General features: G+C 41.8%; 1 protein-coding gene across 1 annotated transcript in view; it reads right to left on the bottom strand.

Annotated features, from left to right (window-relative positions):
• LOC135512299 (serine protease HTRA1A-like) overlaps positions 1-26,298 on the bottom strand; it is a 34,645-nt gene that overhangs the window by 3,206 nt on the left and 5,141 nt on the right. The window contains exons 2-6 of the mRNA XM_064934185.1: positions 14,145-14,244; positions 13,648-13,852; positions 3,136-3,330; positions 3,023-3,055; positions 2,681-2,795 (exon numbers count right to left, since the gene is read on the bottom strand). Of these exons, the coding sequence (XP_064790257.1) occupies positions 2,681-2,795; positions 3,023-3,055; positions 3,136-3,330; positions 13,648-13,852; positions 14,145-14,244 (648 nt within the window). The remainder of the gene's footprint in view (positions 1-2,680; positions 2,796-3,022; positions 3,056-3,135; positions 3,331-13,647; positions 13,853-14,144; positions 14,245-26,298) is intronic.

A 26,298-nucleotide genomic window follows, 5' to 3' on the forward strand; every position in this document is an offset into this window, starting at 1 on the left:
ATCTGTGGACTGAAGCTCAACTTTACATTTAACCTTTTATTGCAGTGGGCTAAATCAGGGTCGCACAGAGTGTTTCCTGGTAGTCTTAAACTAATCTCCTTTGAAACAAAAGTATATACCTCACACACATGGTTATGGGCTTCAAAAAAGAAGACACCTGTACCATGTCAGGTATAGAATTGAAATGTATTCAATTTTGAGTTTGCATCCTAATATTACACTTTATACACATAGCAGAAGAATGAAATATAACAAAACCATTTGACATAGAAACACCGGATTTTGGGCCGTTAAAAAAAATACATGTTCATTAATTATGAAATTATGAAAAATATTAATAAAATACCACTCATGAGGCCACTAGAGGGCACTTTGGTTATTCGACTGCAGGAAAGGCTACCCCTGTTGAAAATGAGCAATGTTGAGTTGGTAGAACTGACTAAATTAAATGAATCACAGAGGTCTTATAACCTATTCCATTCTAAAGGTAAACATGCTTGGCTCATGTCTGTTATTTCCATATAGGCTAAGTAACTATTTGTAAAAGAAAACTGCCCATTAGTAACTTTAAAGACAACTGCCCCTATAAACCAACTTCTCATTTATAAAACAGCTTATGTGGCATTGATATGAGTCAGAAACATTTATTGTACTGTCAAAATTGACTAAAAACAGTAAATAGGATAATTTTGGGAATTAAAGTCAGTCTCGTCCAAAAGAGAGTTTTGTAAGACTTGTGGTCGTGACCTCATAAATTATGGTTGGGTTTGTTTCAATCCCTCCTACATGCCCACAGCACACAAGTGGGCAGCACACAAGTAATCATCAATTCGGAGTGCAGCTGCACGCGGCATGATCTTAAATCCTGTAGTAAATTTGGGTTGACTTTGGATATCCCTATGGGGCTTGTTCGGGACAATCGGTTAATTACAAAATGTAATGGGACAACATGTTAAAATTTCAATAGCTCCAAATATCAATTACTTAAAAACCTCAAACCAACTATACATTTCAGAAATGCATACATAAATCTGGAAATGAGAAAAAGGTTGTGCACCAGCCGGCTGAAGCTAATTGGCTAAATAATTTGGCTAACTCTTCCCACCAGCGAACACACACAGGGGACACCCACATCAAACCACACCCCGAAACCAACTCACATTTGAATTCAGTCATTGACGCCAGCATTTCTTAATAATCAAAATCTATAATGCAGTCACCCTTTAAAACTAACTAATGACATGCTGCACCTCTACCTTGAGACCTTTCTGATGAGGCAGACAAGAAAAAAAGTGATGTAAAGAAAGCGATGTAGAGAGGCAGAGGAGGGGTGAGCACACAGTAGACAGTATCACTTAAAGCTGCTCTATGGATTCTAATTACGACACAGTTTGTGTGCGTGTGTCCCTCTCAGTTTGTGTTTGAAGTTGTTGAGTGGTTTTTGGCAATACACTGTAGATCTATGTGTTCCAGAGTAGAGACCCCCACAGTAGCAACTGTAATTGAGTACTGGCAGTGTCTGCTGTGGCAGGTAGGAAGGTACAATTTACCTGAACATTTCCTAAGCTCTCAATGTTCTAATCTCTGTGTTCGTGTCAAAATGCGCCAAATTCAAGCATTTAGCTGTTGAAATTCCTTTCTTTGGGGGCCAGGGAAGAATGCCCCTGGACGCCCCTACTGGCTTTGGGCCCGAATGTCTTCAAATCCAAGAAATGCCCCTGGTGTAGAGTGCAATAGAGATTGGTGATCTGTGGATCTTTTTTTGCAACTTGGATTGGGTCCAGGGTGTCTGGGATGATGGTGTTGATGTGAGTCATGGAATATGCTTAGATATAATGGGGTCTGAATCAAAATGTCTGTAAGTGTTTATGGTTATCCTCAAAACATGGCTAACATGCTGACCAGACCGGACACGTCGTGTGCGCGAGCGTTGCAAAATAAATGTAGAAATCCATGTTATTCAATTATTGCACACACACTGCTCGCGCGCGGCAACGAACGTCTGCGATGCCCAGGGCTAAAATATAACTCCTTTCTATTTCTGACGCAGATCGCGCTGCAAGTCCTGCCTCTCCCATCTCCTCATTGGTTTATAGAAGCAGGTACCCATGTGCCATCTCCTCATTGGTTATACCCACGTGGGTGATTGAAAGACGAAATGTTTTGCAGGTTGTCGTGGAAATATGGTGTAGATGACAATCACTATATAAATTCAAAGATGAAAAAGCCTGGAAGGAGGAGAGATGACTAAACTATTTGGTTGGCCATTTTATGTGTGGATTAATTGTCAGAGTAGAGGACCTTGTGCATTTCAGGTAAAATAACAACTCAATGTTTATATTCCAGGACAAATTAGCTAGCAACAGCAAGCTAGCTAAATAGGACAAATTAGCTAGTTAAATAGGACAAATTAGCTAGCAAGTGCAAGCTAACTAGCTAAATTGCCATACATATTTAATGCTTTTCGACCTGTCCCCAAATTCATGCCGTTGGTTCAGAGTTTGTTTTGACATTTTAACCTGTGTGTCGTGATTGCGTCTGGTGTAGGGGGACAAAATACATTTATGCACGATAGCGCACGATGGCTCACGCCATTAGGTTCCGTGTAAACAGGTCCATACACTAGGGGGACATATTTAGATGTTACACCCAGGATGATTATAGGGATTCAACGTCCTACCTCGGGACTGTCTGTCGTAGGATTCAGTCAGGAACTCTCTGATCTTATCGGAGGGAATGGCGAAAGAAATACCAGCTGTCACTTTCAGAGTGTTGATCCCGATCACTTCCCCATCCTACAATAACACCGCCAATAATGAAGTCAATAATACAATCATCCAACAACAATATACAATAGTCAATTTAGTGTCTGAAATCCAGTGACACACTAATAACACTAACACAATCACACATTTGCATACAGTTTCAAACTAGAATGTGCCATCATGCAGACACAGTGTCTGCCTTCTATTAGACATGTAGAACTACTGTTTAACAGTCAATAAACAAAGAGTATTCTCACCAGATTCACCAGAGGGCCTCCTGAATTACCATACTGTCAACAAAAAAAGGACATCACTTCAGTTCTCAGTTCACAATCCTTTGGGATGTGTGTGCATGTGTTCACAGACTCACATTGATAATAGCGTCTGTCTGAATGTATTCCATTTCAGAGTTGCGTAGGCCCAACTCCTTGCCCCCTCGTTGGGTCGTGCTGACTATTCCTGTGGTAACTGTGTTCTGGAGTGAGAAGGGGCTTCCGATGGCCACCACAAACTCCCCAGGCCTCAGGTCTGATGAAAGCCCCAACATCAGCACAGGAAGCTTGATCTGTAGGGGGACAAGTTAGGGAGGGCATATTTACTTACAGCATTAATATTTACAGTGAAGCTAAAGTCCTTCAAGCACAATTCCATAGACCCTTCCAATTCTTCTCACTCTATGGTCAGTCCACCCCCTCAACAGTGCATCTATTTTATAAGTGACTACATGGCCAGTACCTCATGAAACAGTACAAATCCATTTATGTTAAACTCAGGGACCACAGACTCCATGGCTAGGCAACCATGACAAGCCAGAGACAGTGCCTAGACAGACAGACAGACAGACAGAGGGTATATTTATCTAGCCACAGTTTCTCTCTGCATGAAATAATTTCCATTCCGTCCAGTCATAGCCAATGAGTGAATGGTCCTAGCCAAAGCGTCACTGTATCACGTTGAGCCGATAGTGCCCACCATGAATTCCCTGACAACAGCACCATCTTGAGACCTTTCCCATGTGTTCCTTGTATCCATTTTGTTTACCCTGGGTTATAAATAGAGTCACCGTGTGGGAAGCTAAGTTAACTGAGACTGACTGGCCAACAAGCCAAAGGTCTACACAGCCAAAAGTCTATGTATGCAAACACCAAAACACGCCCTGTCGTCAACTACCCAGGCGTATTCATATTGCCATCATGAAATATGACAACGCTACATTCCCCTTTCCAATATAGTGTATACACATGTTGATTGGCATCCCTACACAACATTGGAGTCACTTATTACTGCTGACTGTTGCCTATAATAGCTGAATAGGCCTACAAATAGTATTTTATCCATAAAAATTGATGTAAATTAAAAGACGCCATTTTAGCTTGTGGGAACTCGATGTGAACTCGGCCCGAGTTGTAGCGTAAGTATTAATAGAAGATGACAGTGAGAAGATGAGTACGTAACTGAGGGGAACTTTTCACATCCCCCAATCCCACCTTCTCTTCCTCCCCCCTCTCATTCCCTTCATCCAGACATGACACCGGAATAGCAGTCTGAACTGCTATTCAGTCTGTGACTCCCCACCCTCACACACACACACACACACACACACACACACACACACACACACACACACACACACACACACACACACACACACACACACACACACACACACACACACACACACACACACACACGAACAAAGACACACACACACACACACACGTTTGTTTTACTATCCTTGTGGGGACCAAACAATTGATTCCCATTCAAAATCCTATTTAGCCTAAACCCTAAGCTATAACCTAACCCTAACCTCAAACACTAAACCGAACCATAATTCGAACCCTTACCCTAATTGTAACCTAAACCTAACCCCTAAGCCTAAAATAGCATTTTTCCTTGTGGGGCCCGGCAAAATGTACTTTTTTAAATTAATTTTACTAGGCAAGTCAGTTAAGAACAAATTCTTATTTTCAATGACGGCCTAAGGAACAGTGGGTTAACTGCCTGTTCAGGGGCAGAACGACAGATTTGTACCTTGTCAGCTCAGGGATTCGAACTTGCAACCTTTCGGTTACTAGTCCAACGCTCTAACCACTAGGCTACCCTGCCGCCTCAGGGAAATGTCCCCACTTGTCTGAATTTTCTTTGTTTTGTTATCCTTGTGAGGAAATACACACACCGCCCCTACCCCGACCTGACCAGGGTGAGGGGATAACCAGATAGAAAAGGCACACGGTGGCAAGAGGAGGTCAGGTGAGTCTTAGTCACTGAGACCGTCAGGACTGGTTGTCTGCCAGCCGCTTGCTGTGGTGATAGTGGTAATAACAGCGTGATTGTTATACAATCGACTGGTGCTTATTGAAATGTCTCGGCCTAGTGAATGATGAAAACACATCTTGACACACACCTGCACATATCCATCTGCTTACACACAATGCTGCCACTGTCTTGAGGGCGGTACAGTCATGCTTACACACATTCACTCATAAACTGTGAATGCCTAGACTAGCTGATATGAGCCCTTTGAGAGTGGGAGTGTCTGTGTGTGAATAGGTACAAAGGAAACATTAAATGCAGTGACTCTTCATGTGTGATGACTGTTAGTCTAGCTATCACCTACTAACCACTTGCAGCTACTTTCTTGTCCTTGTGGATTCCGTGTCGTATACTGTATATGTAATTTTTGGTGGTTCTGACCTTCACTTGACCATAAGTGACTCACCAGGTTATTTTGAACTATGGGTTGGTCTTAATGCCTTAACCCTCATCCCCAACATTTACCACACTACAGTGTGCGGTGATGAAGATAATAAAAGTCCTGGACTGTGAGAAGCTTCCGTACTGTTCTTGTCGGACAGCCTGTAGTGAGTCAGAACCAAGTATATCAGCATTCAGTCACTAGCGGGTGAGAGGGCGCAGAAGCCAACTGCACAGACAGTTTTTTTTCTTCATGGTCCTAGATCTTTCCGGATTTATCTACCAACAGGTTTTACACATTAAGAAGAGGTGGTTGAAGGTAGAAGACGAGGAGCAGGAAACCCTCTCCTGCATTGGCCGCCCCCCGACATCATGCGAGATGCTTTCAGTTAAAGGCACTAATACCTGGTCCTCAGTCTCAAGTTAAAACTTTTAAATTGAAATTTCAACCACTCTATTCTTAAACAATTAATGTTTTCCAAGCTCTTGATTACTTCATACATAACTGAGAATGGCACAATTTCAGATTTTAATAGAGGCTGAGATAGTGACAGAGACAGTATACTTCAACAGAAAAGCCCGTATTTACTAGTAGCCATCCAGAAAAAGTATTGCATGACAGGGGCACCTAAAAGTGGTGGTATCATTCCAGATATTCATATATTCATCATCTCAACCATCTCTAGAAAATTGTACAGTACATCTAGAGTGTTTGCTATGGCTGGGGGTGGAAGGACCGACAGGGAAAATGCCTCCTTTGTTGCCATAGACGAGCCTTTGTTTCATATTACAGCTTTGGCATTTTGGAATCGCTTTTAAAACCTACTACATTAACTCCTATTTTATGACTTGAGCCTAGGTGCAAACTTGTTTTGTCAAGCTTCATGCTGTGATGGACTGTCGCTAATAGTTTAAAAGGCGCACGTAAATATATGAAAACGGGTTAATTTGACTTAACCCAACAAATTCACAACTATAAACTGACACCAACACAGCTGGCACCCGTTAGTTCAAAGAGACATGCTAGTGAAATACATACACCCTTTGTTTGGTGATTAAACCTATTACAACTTCTGCGGTCTTTACTGTGGTCAATACCGTGTTCTTCCTATAGGGGAAATCAAGGCAATGGGTATTATGTTATCTTTGTAGCACTGTGCTACCACGCAGAGAACATACTGTAGGTATCATGGGGAGGACTAGCAAGTGGTGTGACTGTTGGTGGGTGTACAGTACTTTGGCTACGCATGAACTTTTAGCCCAAGGGTTGTGCCACAATGAATAAAGAGAAGCGTGATCCGACATGCTCACACCTGTAGAACCATCAGCTCTGGGGATCGGCATTGGCTGAGGGGTGGCAGGAAACGTATGTGTGTGAGCTCAACATAACAGCTAGTTTCAGGGAAAGAGTTACGCGCGCACCCAACTATTTCACAGGGGCTGGGGAAAATCTATGTCATAAGAAAAATAAATGTCCCTTCCCTCACTGATTGCTAGCCATCTGAACAATATTTAATAGCATAGGTTAGTTAATATAAACACCTTTCAACCATACTGGCTAACCTAACCTTCACTGATATCGGACAGAAAAACAATATGCGCACATTGTTGTAAATATCCCAGCCAACACATGGTCAAAATGCTCCCTCTGTGTTTCCTTCAGGTTTACAGACACCCTGGATGACATCTCACTGACGGCGGCTAGACGCCACACACTTTTGATCTCTGGGCCATGCAGACCTGACGAGATGCGGTTGGGATGTTTGGGTCTCTCTTCCCTGCATCGCTGGCTTGGAAAACAACCACCTACAAACTAGGCCAAGTCTGCAGCATGGAATAGAAGAGCAAGGCCAGTCGGCTTTCCTTGGCCCTCGTCCGCACACGCTGCATCGAAATGGATGAGAACGATTGTGGGAGAGCGAGTGAAATGGAGGATGAGACGAGGATGTGATTCATTTACCCTCTGCTTCTTTCTAGAAGAACACCACTTTTTCCACAAGATGAGGAGCAGAGCATGTCCTGGATGACTCCTAAACCAATAAGAGCTAATGTATTTAGTGATGATGATGATGATGTGGCATCCTCTTTTGGCTAGGTATGTTTAACCGCAATCAGTCTGTCGACATGACTTCCTCAGTTTTTATTGGCACTGCCCAAATTGAGGACATCGTCAGTGAACTATTGTGTATGAGAGACAAGTTAGGCAGTGAGTTGATAGGGTTAACAAGCTGCTCCTTCCCCTACATGATGACCTCTCTCAATATCTTCCCAGCGCCACATCACACAGAGAACTCATTAGCCTATTAGCACACTTAGCTTTCCAGACATATGGAACTGTTTCCCTCTTTTCCTTTCTCTCTATCCCACTCTCTTTCTGTCAGAAAGGAGTGTAGCACTTTTTCCCTTCCCATCCTCTGAAGTCCCAGCTGCTGCAGACAGACTAATGTCTTCCCCAGAGACGAGGGTACACCACACCACACCACAACCCAGGAACGGACCAACCCAGCCACCAATAAACTCTGCTTCTCATGGAGCACCGAGGGGGAAGAAAGGGTATTCTACATCCAAAAAGTACATTTTCAAAGATCACATGTGTGATTGATTCTTTCTCAGTGGGCTTATATGCACTACAAAGTTTGACAATAGTAACCCCTTCTCATAATGACTCTAAATTGAAGAAAGAGAGATACAAAGAAGGAGGGAGAGTGAGGAAAAGATGGAAAGAGATGAATACTTAAGAGTACAGACCTGAAGCACTGAGGACAAAACTGTGACGACTGACTATATTTTCCCTTACATTTCAAATTAAGAAATTCCAACTTTCCCTTTATTTTCCCATCGAATTATCTCCCTCCCTCTCTCATCCTCTAATTTCTCTTTCACTGACTCTCTGCATCTCTTTTTGACTCTTTCCCTCACAAACACCCTCCCCTAACCCCTGTATCATTAGCATTAGGGATGTGCTGTCCCCCATGGAACTGGGTAGACACTGTCTCACATAGAAGGGACAACTGGGGCAAAGATTTCAACAGCTGGCTCAACAAATTGAGCCATTTTGTGACTAAACATAAAAAAATAAGAATTATATTCCCAACCAAAGATAAATGGCATAAAACACAATGGAAAAAAGACTTTGGAGTACCTTAAATGATGTCATGGGCAGAAAACCCTGTTAATCTCCATTGAAGGTAATGGGTTATCGATAACAAACCTTTCGATATTGCCAATCATTTTAACAATTATTTCACTCGTAAAGTGGAAAAACTCAGAAGTGAAATGACAACATTGAACAGTGAACAATCATATTTTTTTTTAATTCAAATATATATTAATGAAAGAGAAGGATGGCTGTTTTGAATTTGGTCAAGTTAGTGTGGGAGAGGTGGAAAAAGTATTGTTATCCATCAATAATGACATGCCACCAGGTATGTGAAACTATTGGGAATGGTAGCAGACTGTATGTGCCAATCCTATTTGCTATATCTTTAACCAAAGCCTTAAGAAGTGTGGGTGCCCACAGGCGTGGAAGGAAGCGGAAGTAATTAACTGCCTAAAAATAGTAAAGCACCCTTTGCTGGCTCTAACAGCCGACCAGTCAGTTTTCTGCCTGTTCTTAGTAAACTGATGGAGAGGATTGTTTGACCAAATAGAATAATATTTTTCAGGGAACAAGTTAACTACTGACTTTCAGCATGCCTACAGAGAAGGGTATTCAACTTGTACTGCACTGACTCAGATGACAGATGATTAAAATACATGGATATTAAGATGATAGTTGGAGCGGTATTGTTAGATTTCAGTGCAGCCTTTGATGTTATTGATCCTAAATTGTTATTGAAAAAAAACTCACTTGCTATAGCTTCGCATCACCTGCCATTACATGTTTGGTGAGTTATTTATTCAATAGAACCCACAGTGTGTTCCTCAATGGAAGCTTCTCTAACATCATATATCTACATTGCCAAATCCCTCAGGGCAGTTGCCTTGGGCCGTTACTTTTCTCTATTTTTACAAATGATTTGCGACTGATCTTACATGAAACTAGAATGACTATGTATGCTGATGATTCCACACTCTACATGTCAGTAGCCAAAGCCAGTGAGCTCACTGAGATTCTAATAAGGAGCTACAGTCAGTATCAGAATAGGTCAACTGGTTTTAAATAGATCTAAAACTAAAAGCATTGTATTCGGTTCAAAACATTCTCTAACACCTAAACCTCAACTGGAGTTGTACATAAAGGGTGTGACCATTGAGCAAGTTGAGGAAGCTAAACTCCTAGGTATAACATTAGATTGTCAATTGTTACATTTTTTTTATTTAACCTTTATTTATGTAGGGAAGTCAATTGTGCGCCACCCTATGGGACTCCCAACCACGGACAGTTGTGATACAGCCTGGATTTGAACCAGGGTGTCTGTTTCCCAAATTATCATGTTCAAGTCATATTGACAAAGTTGATCTGAAGAAGGGGAGGGATATATGTCTATTATTAAAAATACAGTGGGGCAAAAAAAGTATTTAGTCAGCCACCAATTGTGCAAGTTCTCCCACTTAAAAAGATGAGAGAGGCCTGTAAATGTCATCATAGGTACACTTCAACTATGACAGACAAAATTAGAAAAAAATCCAGAAAATCACATTGTAGGATTTTTAATGAATGTATTTGCAATGACAGAGGTCAAACGATTTCTGTAAGTCTTCACAAGGTTTTCACACACTGTTGCTGGTATTTTGGCCCATTCTTCCATGCAGATCTCCTCTAGAGCAGTGATGTTTTGGGGCTGTTGCTGGGCAACACGGACTTTCAACTCCCTCCAAAGATGTTCTATGGGGTTGAGATCTGGAGACTGGCTAGGCCACTCCAGGACCTTGAAATGCTTCTTACGAAGCCACTCCTTCGTTGCCCGGGCGGTGTGTTTGGGATCATTGTCATGCTGAAAGACCCAGCCACGTTTCATCTTCAATGCTCTTGCTGATGGAAGGAGGTTTTCACTCAAAATCTCACGATACATGGCCTCATTCATTCTTCCCTTTACACGGATCGTCGTCCTGGTCCCTTTGCAGAAAAACAGCCCCAAAGCATGATGTTTCCACCCCCATGCTTCACAGTTGGTATGGTGTTCTTTGGATGCAACTCTTTGTCCTCCAAACAGGACGAGTTGAGTTTTTACCAAAAAGTTCTATTTTGGTTTCATCTGACCATATGACATTCTTCCAATCTTCATCTGAATCATGCAAATGCTCTCTAGCAAACTTCTGGCTTGAGCAGGGGGAGACGTCTGGCACTGCAGGATTTGAGTCCCTGGCGGCATAGTGTGTTACTGATGGTAGGCTTTGTTACTTTGGTTCCAGCTCTCTGCAGGTCATTCACTAGGTCCTCCCGTGTGGTTCTGGGATTTTTGCTCACCGTTCTTGTGATCATTTTGACCCCACGGGGTGAGATCTTGCATGGAGCCCCAGATTGAGGGAGATTATCAGTGAACTTGTATGTCTTCCATTTCCTAATAATTGCTCCCACAGTTGATTTCTTCAATCCAAGCTGCTTACCTATTGCAGATTCAGTCTTCCCAGCCTGGTGCAGGTCTACAATTTTGTTTCTGGTGTCCTTTGACAGCTCTTTGGTCTTAGCCATAGTGGAGTTTGGAGTGTGACTGTTTGAGGTTGTGGACAGGTGTCTTTTATACTGATAACAAGTTCAAACAGGTGCCATTAATACAGGTAACGAGTGGAGGACAGAGGAGCCTCTTAAAGAAGAAGTTACAGGTCTGTGAGAGCCAGAAATCTTGCTTGTTTGTAGGTGACCAAATACTTATTTTCCACCATAATTTGCAAATAAATTCATTAAAAATCCTACAATGTGATTTTCTGGATTTTTTTCTCATTTTGTCTTTCATAGTTGAAGTGTACCTATGATGAAACTTACAGGCCTCTCATCTTTATAAGTGGGAGAACTTGCACAATTGGTGGCTGACTAAATACTTTTTTGCCCCACTGTAAGTCCTCTGTTTTTGACACAAAAATCAACTGTACTAGCCATTAAGGCTCTGGTCCTATCTTGATTACTGGCTGGTAATATGGTCCAGTGCAGCAAAGATAGACATTGCAGAGCTGCAGCTGGCTCAAAACAGAACAGCAGGCCTTTCCATTAACTGCACATACAGAACTAACATCAACAGCATGCATGCAAGTCTTTCCTGGTTGAGGGTTGACGAGAGATTAACGGCTTCTCTTCTAGTTTTTATGATAAATATTACTGTGACTTAAATTCCAGATTGTCTGCATAATCAAACAACATTCAGCTCAAACACCCATACATACCCCACAAAACATGCCACCAAGGGTCTCTTCACAGTCCCCATGTTCAAAACGAATTCATGGCATGATACGGAGCTATCATCGCATGGAACTCCCTTCCACCTCCAATTACTCAAGCAAACAGCAAAATTACCTTAAAAAACAGATTAAATAATAACTCCTGGGACTGTGATGGGGACACAAACAAACACAGACACACTAACACACAATATATATATATATATATATATATATATATATATATATATATATATATATATATATATATATATGTATTGTTTGTATTATTTTTGTTGTTGTATTGTTTGTATATCAATGGTGTGACTGTCCTTGACTATCAGTGTTTTGTTACTTGTCATGTTTTGTGTTTTTTTGTGGACCCCAGGAAGAGTAGCTGCTACTTATGCAAAAGCTAATGGGGATCCAAATAAACAAAATATAAAGAAGTCTTAGCTATGGAGCCACAATGGGGCCCCGGGTGTATGGTCAATCCACAATCAGCGCTGGGCTGTCATGGTCCACCAGTCGTTGGGTGGTAGTCTTTACCACCATGGCACAAAGCATTCGACTTTTCAGTGTCTTGCAACTGGTCCTGTTTTGAGAACTATAATATTTATGCTGGTTTTCATTACAACAACTATTTCCATCCATAATCTTTTCTTCGGACATTGATGGATCACTGCCTTGGGTCTGATATCACCTGACTGTTGTCTAGCATAGGTCTTCAATGTAGACCTGAGAATATAGCACAGTGGTCTTCCAGGGCCAGTATGGGGAACCAATGTAGGCTGCATAAAAGAAAACATAGCCTTGTGCTTGTCTTGACGTTTTGGGCTGATGCAGTGTGTAGCCCTGTTCTTGTCGTGAGTGTCTTTTCAGCTGTGCATTGAAGCAAGTGAAAGCTTGGTGAGGCATTCTGCTGTGCAGTTCCTCCTAGCCCGTGGCTTTGACTAGGTGCCAGGCATTCCTTCATATGGTTGTCGACTATGATTCATGTGGGATGTGTATCCCGCTGGTCCACAAAGCAACAGCCTCTCAATATTACTGTACTTTCCCGTGGCAAAAACCTTACATGGCCTGGCCTGTAAGGCCATTTATGAGCAAAACTTTTTTTGCTAATTTTTCTCATTGGAGCATAACATGGGTTTTCATCTGCTGTTAATGAGTCTTTGCGAAATATCTTCCAAGTACGGCATATTTCTGAGAATCGTTGTGTAATGACTGCTGTTTTATGAAGTATTTTTCTTCTGAATGCCATTTGCCAACAGCATTTACAAGGACCATTTGGTTGCATCACTCAAACAATCACCTCTCTATGTTATCAAGCTGAACACCACTTTTCTATCAATAACATCTTGCAATTCTGACTCCCCTGCTGTTTTATAGGGAATAATATTGAGTAATTGTTGCTCACGTTGCCAACGGTGTCTCGATATGCAGTTGTAAAATATAGGAAAGTACGGCACCAAGATGGCTGCTGTTGACCTGGAAGGTTGTATTTAAAATCCAATCTGCTTCCCGGGTGTTGAAACTGTTAATGTCATTCCCACACACTCTCATAGGCAGGAATTAAAAAGGACTGAAGCGTGGGAGCTACTGCGTAAAGCCACACTCCTCAAACCCACTATTTATGCTGCTTATAATATTCCATAAAGTTTCTATTTGAAGAAATAATGTGACAATCTTTGTGAAGGAGTGGGTGGCACACACAAGCAAACTAACATGTTGCAAATGTTTCTGACTGCAAACCCATTCCTTATGCCTCCGTTTGGCTCCTATGTTAACTATTGATGTGGTAAGTCGTTTGAATAAAGTTATTTCAATTTGATTTGTAACTATGACCGTGACCTCTAGTGACCACTCTTACTGGTGAGTCGATCTTGAGGAGTGCGATGTCGGACTTCTCATCCACGTCTTTGATCTTGGCGTCGTAGGTGGCGCCGCTCTTCAGCTCCACCTTTACTCTATGCTTATTGGCCACAACGTGGGCGTTGGTCACGATCTGTCCATCCTCCGACACCACGAACCCTGAGCCACTGGCCACCGCCACCTCCCTCTTAGAATATGCCATCCTGAGAGAGAGAGAGAGAGAGAGAGAGAGAGAGAGAGAGAGAGAGAGAGAGAGAGAGAGAGAGAGGGAGAGAGTGAGAGAGAGCGAGAGAGAGAGGTAAATAGAAATAGGGAGAAGGGTGATGGAGAGACAGGGGATATGGAGAAAGAGAATGAGAGGCAGAGATAATGAAAAAGGATAAGTACTTAAGTGTTGTTCCAACTAGTGTATTCTTACAACCAGGTGGGTCGTAAAGTAAACTCTGGTATTTGTCTACAGATATTCAAGGACCTACACACACACACAGCTCTTACTTGCGGTAGAGTTCAATGTGAACCACGGCCGGGGCGATCCTCTCCACCACGTCAGCGATGAAGTTGTATTTGTGTCTCAGACTGTTAGGGTTGTCCTGGGCTAGAAATACAACAAAGACAGGATGTTGCAATAAGAATTTACTCACCAGAAATACAAATACAATGACAAAATGTAACAGCAGTGCAAGAATAAGTCCAGCATATGAAACTGGTAATTATCTGAAGAGAAAGGGAACGATGACAGTTTGTGGCATAGACACTATCCTGTGTTTGTGTCTGTAAGTGCCTTTTGAAGTCTTCTGTAAGAAGACAAGTCAGGAAATGTTGATGATATACCGTGTAATTATATCATGCTGTCTTTTTCCAGGTTGTGAATTAAGCCTTTTCTGAAGATTATCATAGACATTTTGCTTTTTAAATCGGCAATCTGTGATTGTTAACATACATTATTTATATTTTTACTTTTGAATTAATATACACTCGGTGGCCAGTTTATTAGGTAAACCCATCCCAGTTTGGACACCCCTTTACCTCCAGAACAGCCAGAATTCTTTGTGGCATGGAAACATTGCGCAATAGGTATCGAAATGTAAGGTGTGCCAGGAAAACATTTCTCACACCCTTACACCACCAGCCTGTACCATTGACACCAGGCACGATGGGGCCGTGGACTCATGCTGCTTACGCCAAATCCTGACTCTGCCATCAGCATGACGGAACAGGAAACGGGATTCATCGGAACAGGCAATGTTTCTTCACTCCTCAATTGGTGATCGTGTGCCCACTGGAGCCACTTGTTGTTTTTAGCTGGTAGGAGTGGAACCCGGTGTGGTCGTCTGCTGCAATAGCCCAACCGTGACAAGGACTGACTAGTTGTGCGTTCCGAGATGCCGCTCTGCGTATTACTGTTGTACTGAGCCGTTATTTGCTTCTTTGTGGTTCGCCTTTTAGCTTGCACGATTCTTGCCATTCTCCTTCAACCTCTCATTAATGAGCTGTTTTTGCCCACAGGACTGCCGCTGATTGGATGTTTTTGTTTGTCGCAACATTCTCTGTAAATCCTAGACACTGTTGTGTGTGAAAAGCCCAGGAGGCCGGCCGTTTCTGAGATACTGGAACGGGCGCGCTTGGCACCAATGATCATACCATGCTCAAAAGCTGCTTAGGTCACTCGTTTTTCCCATTCTAACGTTCAATCGAACAGTAACTGAATGCCTCTATGCCTGTCAGCCTGCTTTACCTAGAAAGCCACGATCACACAAATCTTTTTTGTGAATGGGGTGATTCTTGAAGAATATAACTTAAAAATGCCTCATGAGCTTAGTTCAACTGTTGTACCCGATCAGAAACACCAAATATAAGATTGTTTACAAACTGGAGTAAAACAATGTAATTGTAAACAACATTGACTATGTAGCCTCAAAACATGGTTAAAACTATAATTTTGAAATCATGGACGGTCATTCCTTGCTTTCATAGCTCAGTCTATGAATGTGAGAGAGGTTACATTTCTCCAACCCAACTCCTGAGCCGTTGACCAAAACCGAGGTGGGGTGTCCGCTTTGTTATTATTTGAACTGCAGATTGCCCATTTAAGTAAATACAACAATCATGCTTTAAACAACTCTTATCTTTCCACATCCTCCTCAAATAATTATGTTAAAAACATGGAAAGAGAGCACAAAATATGTTTTGTCGTACAATCCTACACCTTGCTGTAGCGGACATATAAAGTTATATTACGCGCCATCCAATGCAAAGTGGTGTGCATAAACCTAGAAGAATAGGTCTACCAATGATTAGAAGTTATTCCGAAATCTTTTTAGTCTAACTTTAACATTACTGTGATGGGTTGAGAAAAAAACAAAAACGTTCTGCTTGAGGCCCAAGACAGGTGTAGAATGAGCACTAGCCTGACATACTGCACTTAATTATACGTTCAGAATAACCCATTTCTTTCCTCTTCAAGGGGGGAAATTCCTAAATGGAATTCATATTTCATATCGTAAACATAGCTGTAATTTCCCCCCCCAAATAAGGGGGTCATATAGCATGATAACTTCAGGCAACTTGTTTCATTTTAGTCTAACAAAAGCCAATGTTAAAACTTCATCTATGAATGACTGGGTTTGTTACACCCAATAGTATCTTAATTCATATCAAATTGTATTAGCCACATGCGCCGAATACAACAGGTGTCGACCTTACGGTGAAAATGCTTACCTACGAGCCCCCAACCAACAATGCAGTTTCAAAAAAATACAAGAACATATAAGAATGAGAGATAAAAGTAACAAGTAATTAAAAAGCAGCAGTAAAAACAACAATAGTGTGACTACATACAGGAGGGGGAACCGGTGCAGAGTCAATGTGCGGGGGCACCGGTTAGTTGAGGTAGTATGTACATGTAGGTAGTTATTGAAGTGACCATGCATTGAAGTGACAATGCAAATAGTCTGGGTAGCCATTTGATTAGATGTTCAGGAGTCTTATGGCTTGGGGGTAGAAGCTGTTTAGAAGCCTCTTGGACCTAGACTTGGCACTCCGGTACTGCTTCCTGTGCGGTAGCAGACAGAACAGTCTATGACTAGGGTGGCTGGAGTCTTTGACAATTTTTAGGGCCTTCCTCTGACATCGCCTGGTATAGAGGTCCTGGATGGCAGCAAACTTGGCCCCTGTGATGTACTGGGCCGTTCGCACTATCCCCTGTAGCCATACCAGGCAGTGATGCAACCAGTCAGGATGCTCTCAATGGTGCAGCTGTAGAACCTTTTGAGGATCTGTGGACCCATGCCAAATCTTTTCAGTCTCCTGAGGGGGAATAGGTTTTGTCGCGCCCTCTTCACGACTGTTTTGGTATGCTTTGACCATGTTAGTTTGTTGATGATGTGGACACCAAGAAACTTGAAGCTCTCAACCTGCTCCACTGCAGCCCTGTCGATGAGAATGGGGGCGTGCTCGGTACTCTTTTTCCTGTAGTCCACAATTATCTCCTTTGTCTTGATCCCGTTGAGGGAGAGGTTGTTGTCCTAGCACCACATGGCCAGGTCTCTGACCTCCTCCCTATAGGCTGTCTTGTCATTGATCAGGCCCACCACTGTTGTGTCATCGGCAAATTGGATTGGGTCTAGGGTTTCTGGGATAATGGTGTTGATGTGAGCCATGACCAGCCTTTCAAAGCACTTCATGGCTACAGACGTGAGTGCCTCGGATGGGTAGTCATTTAGGCAGGTTACCTTAATGTTCTTGGGTACAGGCACAATGGTGTTTTGCTTGAAACATGTTGGTATTACAGACTCGGACAGGGAGAGGTTGAAAATGTCAGTGAAGACACTTGCCAGTTGGTCAGCGCATGCTTGTGGTAGAGGTTCTGGTAATCCATCTGGCCCTGAGGCCTTGTGAATGTTGGCCTGTTTAAAGGTCTTACTCACATCGGATGCGGAGAGCATGATCACACAGTCTTCCGCAACAACTTGTGCTCTCATGCATGTTTCAGTGTTATTTGCCTCGAAGCGAGCATAGAAGTAGTTTAGCTCATCTGGTAGGCTTGTGTCACTGGGCAGCTCTCGGCTGTGCTTCCCTTTGTAGTCTGTAATCGTTTGCAAGCCCTGCCACATCCGACGAGCATTTGAGCTAAGCTGGTGTAGTACAATTCGAGTAGATCTGCAATGAAGGTCAGGGTCTGAAGTATTCTCCTTAAAGTTTAAAACAAGAAAATCACGGAATGGAAAAGAACATAGCTCAAACACAATGGGATTGGACAGTAGGGATAAGTCTCACATCTAGACCTAAGATCAGTCTGAAGTCTCTCTAGAGGTCATAATTTACAACCTGTCTTCTTCACTTCTCAATGTTATGATGATACCTGGCTCTCCCTCTTGACAGACATACCTGATTTGTTTCCACAGACACATCATTGCAGTGGAAATGAAGGAGAGTGGGTTTGTGCCAGTTGATGACGAAACCTTTCTTGCGGACTTGGGAAAATCACAAACCAGATGTAGTCAGTGTGCGCTCCTTCCATAGCAGTGTAAGGTACTGTTGCCTTGTACGTAGACCGTGACAGGTTATTTATTAATGAGACACTGTCGGAGGAGCTGGGGTTCAGATCAGGTCAACGCCGGATGGAATGAAGTCGACCACGAGACAAATCAAAAAGCATATGGACCAAGGATGGAGAGCATCTACTTAAACCTGGGCGGCAGGTAGCCAAGTAGTTAGAGCATTGGGCCGGTAACCAAAAGGTTGGTGAATCGAATCCCTGAGCTGCCAAGGTCAAAATCTGTCATCCTGCCCCTGAACAAGGCAGTTAACCCACTGTCCCTAGGTTGTCATTGTAAATAAGAATTTGTTCTTAACTGACTTGCATAGTTAAATAATGGTTTAAAAAAAAGAAACTAAACTCCCTCCAAAATCGTGAATATCATTGGAATGCCTTTGAAAAACGACTATCAGTTTTTACTGTTCTGAATTAGAGGACATCTGCATACGCTTCCTTACAGAATTATATACTGTATAAGTTTAGTCGACCCACATTCACTAGCAAAATTTATTTCAATGTTGAATTGTGTCAAATAAAATATACTTAAAAAGGTTCTACAAACAAATAGTTCAACTGAGACAGATGGCTTTTTGATTTGAGTGCTCAATCCCCAGGCAGGCATGCTTTACTACAGACTGAGACCGAGGAAGAGAGAGGGGTACCATCAGAAGCAAAGCAAAGCCCATCGTCATCTAAGGGTGAAAGGGGGGGATACCTAGTCAGTTGTACAACAATGCATTCAACTGAAATGTGTCTTCTGCACTGAACCCAACCCCTCTGAATCAGAGAGGTGTGGGGAGATGTCTTAAACAGCATCCATGGCACCCATGAAACATTGGGTTAAATGCCTTGCTCGGGGACAGAACAGATTTTTACCTTTCGGTTACTGGCAAAACACTCCTACACTGCAGGCTACATGTTAGTCATGTCTTTTCTGGCTCCCTGAATGGTGGTCCACGTTGTCTTATCAGTTACCTTCGTCTGGCCTGGCTGTCTGGCAGAGTGGCCGTGCCCTCAACTTTGTGCCCTCAACTTTACCTCCTCAGAAGTGGGGGAACTGGGGGAAAGAGTAGAGGAGGATGGAGCCACATTTTCTCTCTACATGTCTCGTTATGTCTATGCAACATGTAGCAACACACAAAACCACTTAAATGCTCATGAAACAATGAGATTCTTTAGATAGTCATGGTCATGATCTCCAAGGGCCAGCTTAGTAACCTCCTCTCAAAGAGACATTCCACCCAGGTATGTATCTCTCCCTCTAATTAGACACACTCCAACTCACTAACCTCATCAAGAAACCAAACTTCACTCTTCTATCAAGCACTCCCCAACACACACCAGTCAGTGTGTTACTTTATGAGAGTTTCACAGTGTCAGATGGGAGTTTTGCAGTGTCAGATGGATTGCATTCCTTCTGCAGTACTACTGTAATTCACGTCCCTTGCTGCGAGGCTGTGATGTAGCAAATGCATTGGCTGCACTGAATACACATTCACTAAGCCTTTGAGAGAGTCCCTAAGTCAAAGGAAACATAGTCATTGAGCTCTGTGAACATACACAGAAAAGCACAATCCCAATTCAATCCCTGGTCACTGTCCCTAGGGCCTAGACCCTTGCTGATGAACTGAAAGTGTGAAACTGGAAAGGGTATAGTCTAGAGGACTAGGTAGTGAACTACAGTCTGGGAATGTGCCTTATATTTGGGATCAGACTGGGAAAGGAATGGGGAAAGAAATATGGAGAATGATAAAGCAGAGGAAGGAGTAAACTAGGTTCTCTTCAAATTGACGACATATTTTCATGAGAATATTCTAGACTCCACATAAAGAAAATATGCACATTTTTTCCACCAATGGTACAGTATGTTTTCACCAAATGGACTTGTTGCAGATAAAAATCACTGCGTGATAATGTAGTGAACACGAAATATATTTTTTAGCTTAATTTCTCATGTACCGAATACAAATCTAAAGTTCCATGTGTTTCCATAGCATTTTCAACTCTACCGATAGTTTTGTCACAAAAACTGTTGCGTTAAATACCAAATGGCCTCCTCCGGTCTTAGTACATGTGCTCTAGCCGACAGCTCGCAGACAGTACGGGTAGGCTGTGCAGGTTGGCTATTCTACATGACGAGATTCACCTATTATGGATAACAGCAAGAATATTCGTATTTGTGAAACGGCAGTCAAGCATCGATCATCATGTCACCAGAATGGGACCTTCAACATTTATTGGAAAGGAGCATCATGCTCATACACCACCTTGTGAAGTTCATCATCATTTATTTCATCTATAGCCTGAAAACTGCATGGTTTCCCAAATGTTAGTGGGAGGACCAAACACCATATCATCGCATGACTCCAAATGTACTTTCGATATGATAGTTATTATATCAATATTTGCACATAAAGGGGTTTCCAATGCCATTTCCCGCATAATTCATTTTAACAACACAAAAAGATCCCACCATATAGAACGAACACATTATCTGTCGGCATTTATACAATTACACTGAAACCTCCCGTTTCCATCACAACTGACGTGATCTAAACTTTTTTTTATATACAATATGACTTGACTCCCTAAAACTGTGGATGGAAACATGGTTATAGATAAAGAAAGAAACAGGGGAAGAGTGGCAAAAGCGAGGCAGAGACGAGAAGGCTGGGAGGAAATATGTGCACGGTCAGCATACTGTATATGAGCCACCAAGCATAATCAAAGACAATTCACATTCCCCATTGAACGCGACCAATTAACTTTCATTTGATTTGAAAGCACATCAACATAGCTTGCCATTGTAAAAGCAACAAACCCCAATCACTCACCAGAGATATGCATAATGTTGCTGTTCCTTTGGGTGTGAATTTAAATGAATGAAAAGGTTGTTCTCAACATCCTAAAGTCAACATTTGTATTATCTTACCTCTTGTAAAATACCAATAAATCTAAAACTAGCTTTTGCAGGTCATATATGCCAGTCTGTGACTAAATGAGTTGAGAAAACACAAGAGGGGCCCATGGGACAGCAACATTTTACCTAAATCCTGTGCCACTTCAAACAACTTGCATAATCGACAACTTCAGAAACTAGATGCAAATTACATCATGTACCAAGTGTAATTTCATGCGTTTGCTTTAAGTGAGGCCAGTAGTCTGGAGCCTCTCTTTACTTGGCCAGAGGCCTTCATGTAGCTTGGCACAGAGCTGCACTTTGCTTTTTTTAGGCTGACTGGAGCTGGAGAAGAGCTGGATCAAGTATTTGCATCCCAAATGTTTGCTCAATCACGGAGGAGACACTCTCAGACATCACTTTGGCCTGCCTTGTGTGTCCTCATGTTGGAAAAGGTATACATACACATGGAGACCTTCAAAAAGCTTCAGATAGCCTTCTGTACACTTACATTAACTGTCTGACAATGAAGCAGCATTTTGAAAACAAATACTGTGATATGCACTGAGCACATGCACACACACAGCAGCTGACACAGTGAAAGTTTCCTCGCCTAGAGGTGGATTCTGCTATAAACACATCAGACATACACACACAGTTAAAGAACACAGTTAAAGAACTGTTGATCTCTCTACCACCAGTGGGTGAGGTGTGAGTGTAAAGGTCGTCTCTGCATCATCCTCCTCAGAGTCATTCACATTTTGAAAATGTTAGGAACAGATGCAGTGCCAATATTTGTATATGACTTTCTACAACTTATAGTTGGTATGACATTAAGTCATTAATATTTTGTGCCTTTGACATTTAAAAATATTGTCCAATTTACATTATGTAATGTAAATGGGACCTAACTAGCCCCATAGAGATATTGAATGTCAACACAAATTGACCACTGCATTATGGTTGGGTCGCGTGAAGCTGTAATCCAAATTGATGATTACTTGGGTGCTGCCAGAAAAACTGATATGGAAACCTTCATTCCTTGACATATCATTTTTTCCTATCATCTCGCAAATCTCAGTTTTGGACGAGGCCGACTTTATGACCAAAATGATCCTATTTATACTTAGTAGTCCATTTTGACACTAGAATATTCTGACTCATATTGATGCCACATAGAACATTTTCAAAATGAGAAGTTGCTTTTTAGGGTCTGTTGCTCTTTAATGATATCTGGGTGAGAGTGACTTACTTACGGCACTGTTGGAGACCCACAATAACATCTGATAAACATGTGTATATGACAAATAAACATTTTAAATCAATGGGGGCCCCCTCTATTACTACAAGTTTAGATTGCTAAAAATTGTTAGCTGACATGGCTAATTGAGTGACTGTCAGTGATTGACATTACAAGAGAAAAACTGCTGATGCACAACCAGATTTCGAAATTGCACCTTATGTATTCTACTATTCTAATGTTGCTTATGCCCACCTTGTAAAAATATGTTGAAATTCTACTTTTGAAACAACGTCAGATGCTCAACGTTATAGCCAGTATCAGAAGAAAAAAACATCTGGGCAGCACCTCCCACTGGAGAGTTGATCTATCAACAGCTCTTCATTTGATCTCCCATCCAGGGTTTTAACCAAACCCAGCCCTGATAATCCACTAGGCTATATCACACAAACCCAGCCCTGATAATCCACTAGGCTATATGACAAAAGCCCAGCCCTGATAATCCACTAGGCTATATGACACAAGCCCAGCCCTGATAATCCACTAGGCTATTTGACACAAACCCAGCCATGATAATCCACTAGGCTATATGACACAAGCCCAGCCATGATAATCCACTAGGCTATATGAAACAAACCCAGCCCTGATAATCCACTAGGCTATATGACACAAACCCAGCCATGATAATCCACTAGGCTATATGACACAAGCCCAGCCATGATAATCCACTAGGCTATATGACACAAGCCCAGCCCTGATAATCCACTAGGCTATATGACACAAACCCAGCCATGATAATCCACTAGGCTATATGACACAAGCCCAGCCATGATAATCCACTAGGCTATATGACACAAACCCAGCCATGATAATCCACTAGGCTATATGACACAAGCCCAGCCATGATAATCCACTAGGCTATATGACACAAGCCCAGCCATGATAATCCACTAGGCTATATGACACAAACCCAGCCATGATAATCCACTAGGCTATATGACACAAACCCAGCCATGATAATCCACTAGGCTATATGACACAAGCCCAGCCCTGATAATCCACTAGGCTATATGACACAAACCCAGCCATGATAATCCACTAGGCTATATGACACAAGCCCAGCCATGATAATCCACTAGGCTATATGACACAAGCCCAGCCCTGATAATCCACTAGGCTATATGACAAAAGCCCAGCCCTGATAATCCACTAGGCTATATGACACAAACCCAGCCATGATAATCCACTAGGCTATATGACACAAGCCCAGCCATGATAATCCACTAGGCTATATGACACAAGCCCAGCCCTGATAATCCACTAGGCTATATGACACAAACCCAGCCATGATAATCCACTAGGCTATATGACACAAGCCCAGCCATGATAATCCACTAGGCTATATGACACAAACCCAGCCATGATAATCCACTAGGCTATATGACACAAGCCCAGCCATGATAATCCACTAGGATATATGACACAAGCCCAGCCATGATAATCCACTAGGCTATATGACACAAGCCCAGCCATGATAATCCACTAGGCTATATGACACAAGCCCAGCCATGATAATTCACAAGGCTATATGACACAATGCTCTAGCAATGACAAAATTGAGGAGGGAAATAGCAACCCCTTAAAAGGTTGCCACAAATTGTTAATGTTATATTTCATAACAAAAACATATCTGGGATGGATAGACGGTCTGGTTTATGTTGAGTCCCACTGATTCTGATTACAAGCGTCACAGATTGCAGCTCAGCTGCACTGGCTGAAACTGAGGACTCACAGAGTAGAGGCCATACAAAAGGTAGTGTTTTTATACTAAAGGAAGCTACGAAGTTTTAATGCAAGCAAACACACACTGACCATGGTGTACAGATCACTTACAGAGTGTTTTAACCTTCAACATCTTCTGGTATGAGAATGTTTCAGTAGAAACAGGAGTAAACTGGCACAAGTTGTCTATCAGGCCGGCAAAATAGTTGGCGGCAATCAGCCACAACTCCAAAAACTTTACAAGGAAAGCACTTCAGGTCACCCACAAGCGGCATACCTCCATCCAAATGATGGCGTCCGTTCGAAGAACAAAAGGTGCCACTTGCACGGAAGAATGGCATTAAAGACCCATTTACATTTCCACACCATGAGGTTGGAATAATACTATGAAATTGTGAAATTTATGATAATGCCATTTTAGTGTAAAAGCTGCTTGAAAAGGCCCGACATTTTAGCCTATTTGAGTGGGATGCAATTGTGGCCAATGGTGACATCACCAATAAGAAAGAGTTCCAAACCTCTCTGCAAATAATAGCTAAATTCTTGCTTGAGAAATTGCCCTTTGCTGAGAGGCAATTTTTGTTTCTCATTGACCATTTCATTGAAAACAATCACAGTAAGATACTTCATTGTTACCCATAAATAATTAGCATTGGACCTTTAAGAAAATATTTATCCCCTCCGCAGAGACAATACTAAATAAGATTCTGATGAACTGACGTGAGTTAATGCTCAATGTGTTTAATGTGTATGTTTTTTGTCTGTTTTTATATTTTTTATGTAAGCGAGAGCGCCAAAGACAATTTTCCATTGTGTGTAACTTAATGGACAATTTTTCTAATCTAATCCTGGAAATTAATATAGGCTACTCCATGATAAAGTCAACAACAATGACCTATTGCAATAAATGCAACGTTGTTCATCCATCCTCAGTTTTCTGACATCACAACAATTAAATTCCGGAACTGTTTTAAAATCACCATTGGCCTCATGTTGAAATCCCTGAGCAGTTTCCTTCCTCTCCGACGACTGAGTTAGGAAAGACGCCTGTATCTTTGTAGCGACTGGGTGTATTGATACACCATCTTAAGCCTAATTAATAATTTCACCATGCTCAAAGGGATATTCAGCTTCTGCTTTATTTATTTTTGCATACTGTATCTACAACCAGTGTCTATCTTTGCGAGGCATTGAAAAACCTCCCTGGTCTGTGCTTTAAATTCAGTAGTCGATTGAGGTACCCTAATAGGGTAGGGTGCCATTATCAAATCATGTTAACTACTATTATTGAAAATGGAATGAGTCCATGCAACTTAATATGCAATTTGTTGAGCACATTTTAACTTCTACAAACCAAATTTCCCTCTAACATTATTGGGTATTGTGTGTAGATCAGTGACATAAAATCTTGATTTAATCTATTTCAAATTCAGACTAACACAATCAATTGTTGTTTTGAGGGTGACATTTCAAACACAGGATTATGTAATCATTGTAACCAATTTTCAACATGGACAAACCTTGTAAAAATGTTGAAATTCTACTTTTGTCAACGTTAAAACTTCTTAGGGATGAAATCCCATTAGCGGGATCAATTTGACAACATCCGGTGAAATGGCGGAGAGCCAAATTCAAATTAAATTACTATAAATATTCAAATTTCATGAAATCACAAGTGTAATACATAAAAATAAAGTTTAACTTCTTGTTAATCCAGCCACCATGTGAGATTTCAAAAAGGCTTTACGGCAAAAGCAAACCCTGCGATTATCTGAGGACAGCACCCCGCATACAAATGCATGTCAACCAGGGAGGTGTGACACGAAAGTCAGAAATAACAATATAATTCATGCCTTACCTTTGAAGATCTTCTTCTGTTGGCACTCCAATATGTCCCAGAAGCATCACAAATGTGCCTTTTGTTCGATAAATTCCTTCTTTATATCCCCAAAATGTTTGATTCAGAAAAACACCGGTTCCAACTCGCCCAACATGACTACAAATGATCTAATAAGTTATCTGTAAACTTGGTCCAAACATTTCAAACAACCTTCCTAATCCATCCTTAGGTATCCTAAAACGTAAATAATAAATACAATTTAAGTCGGAATATACTGTGTACAATAGCAGATAAAATCAAAGTGGAGCGAACTCCAGGTCGCGCGCCCCAAACAAAAGAGTATACTTGGCT

The sequence above is a fragment of the Oncorhynchus masou genome, chromosome 24 (assembly GCF_036934945.1).
Source record: "Oncorhynchus masou masou isolate Uvic2021 chromosome 24, UVic_Omas_1.1, whole genome shotgun sequence".
Lineage (NCBI taxonomy): Eukaryota > Metazoa > Chordata > Actinopteri > Salmoniformes > Salmonidae > Oncorhynchus > Oncorhynchus masou.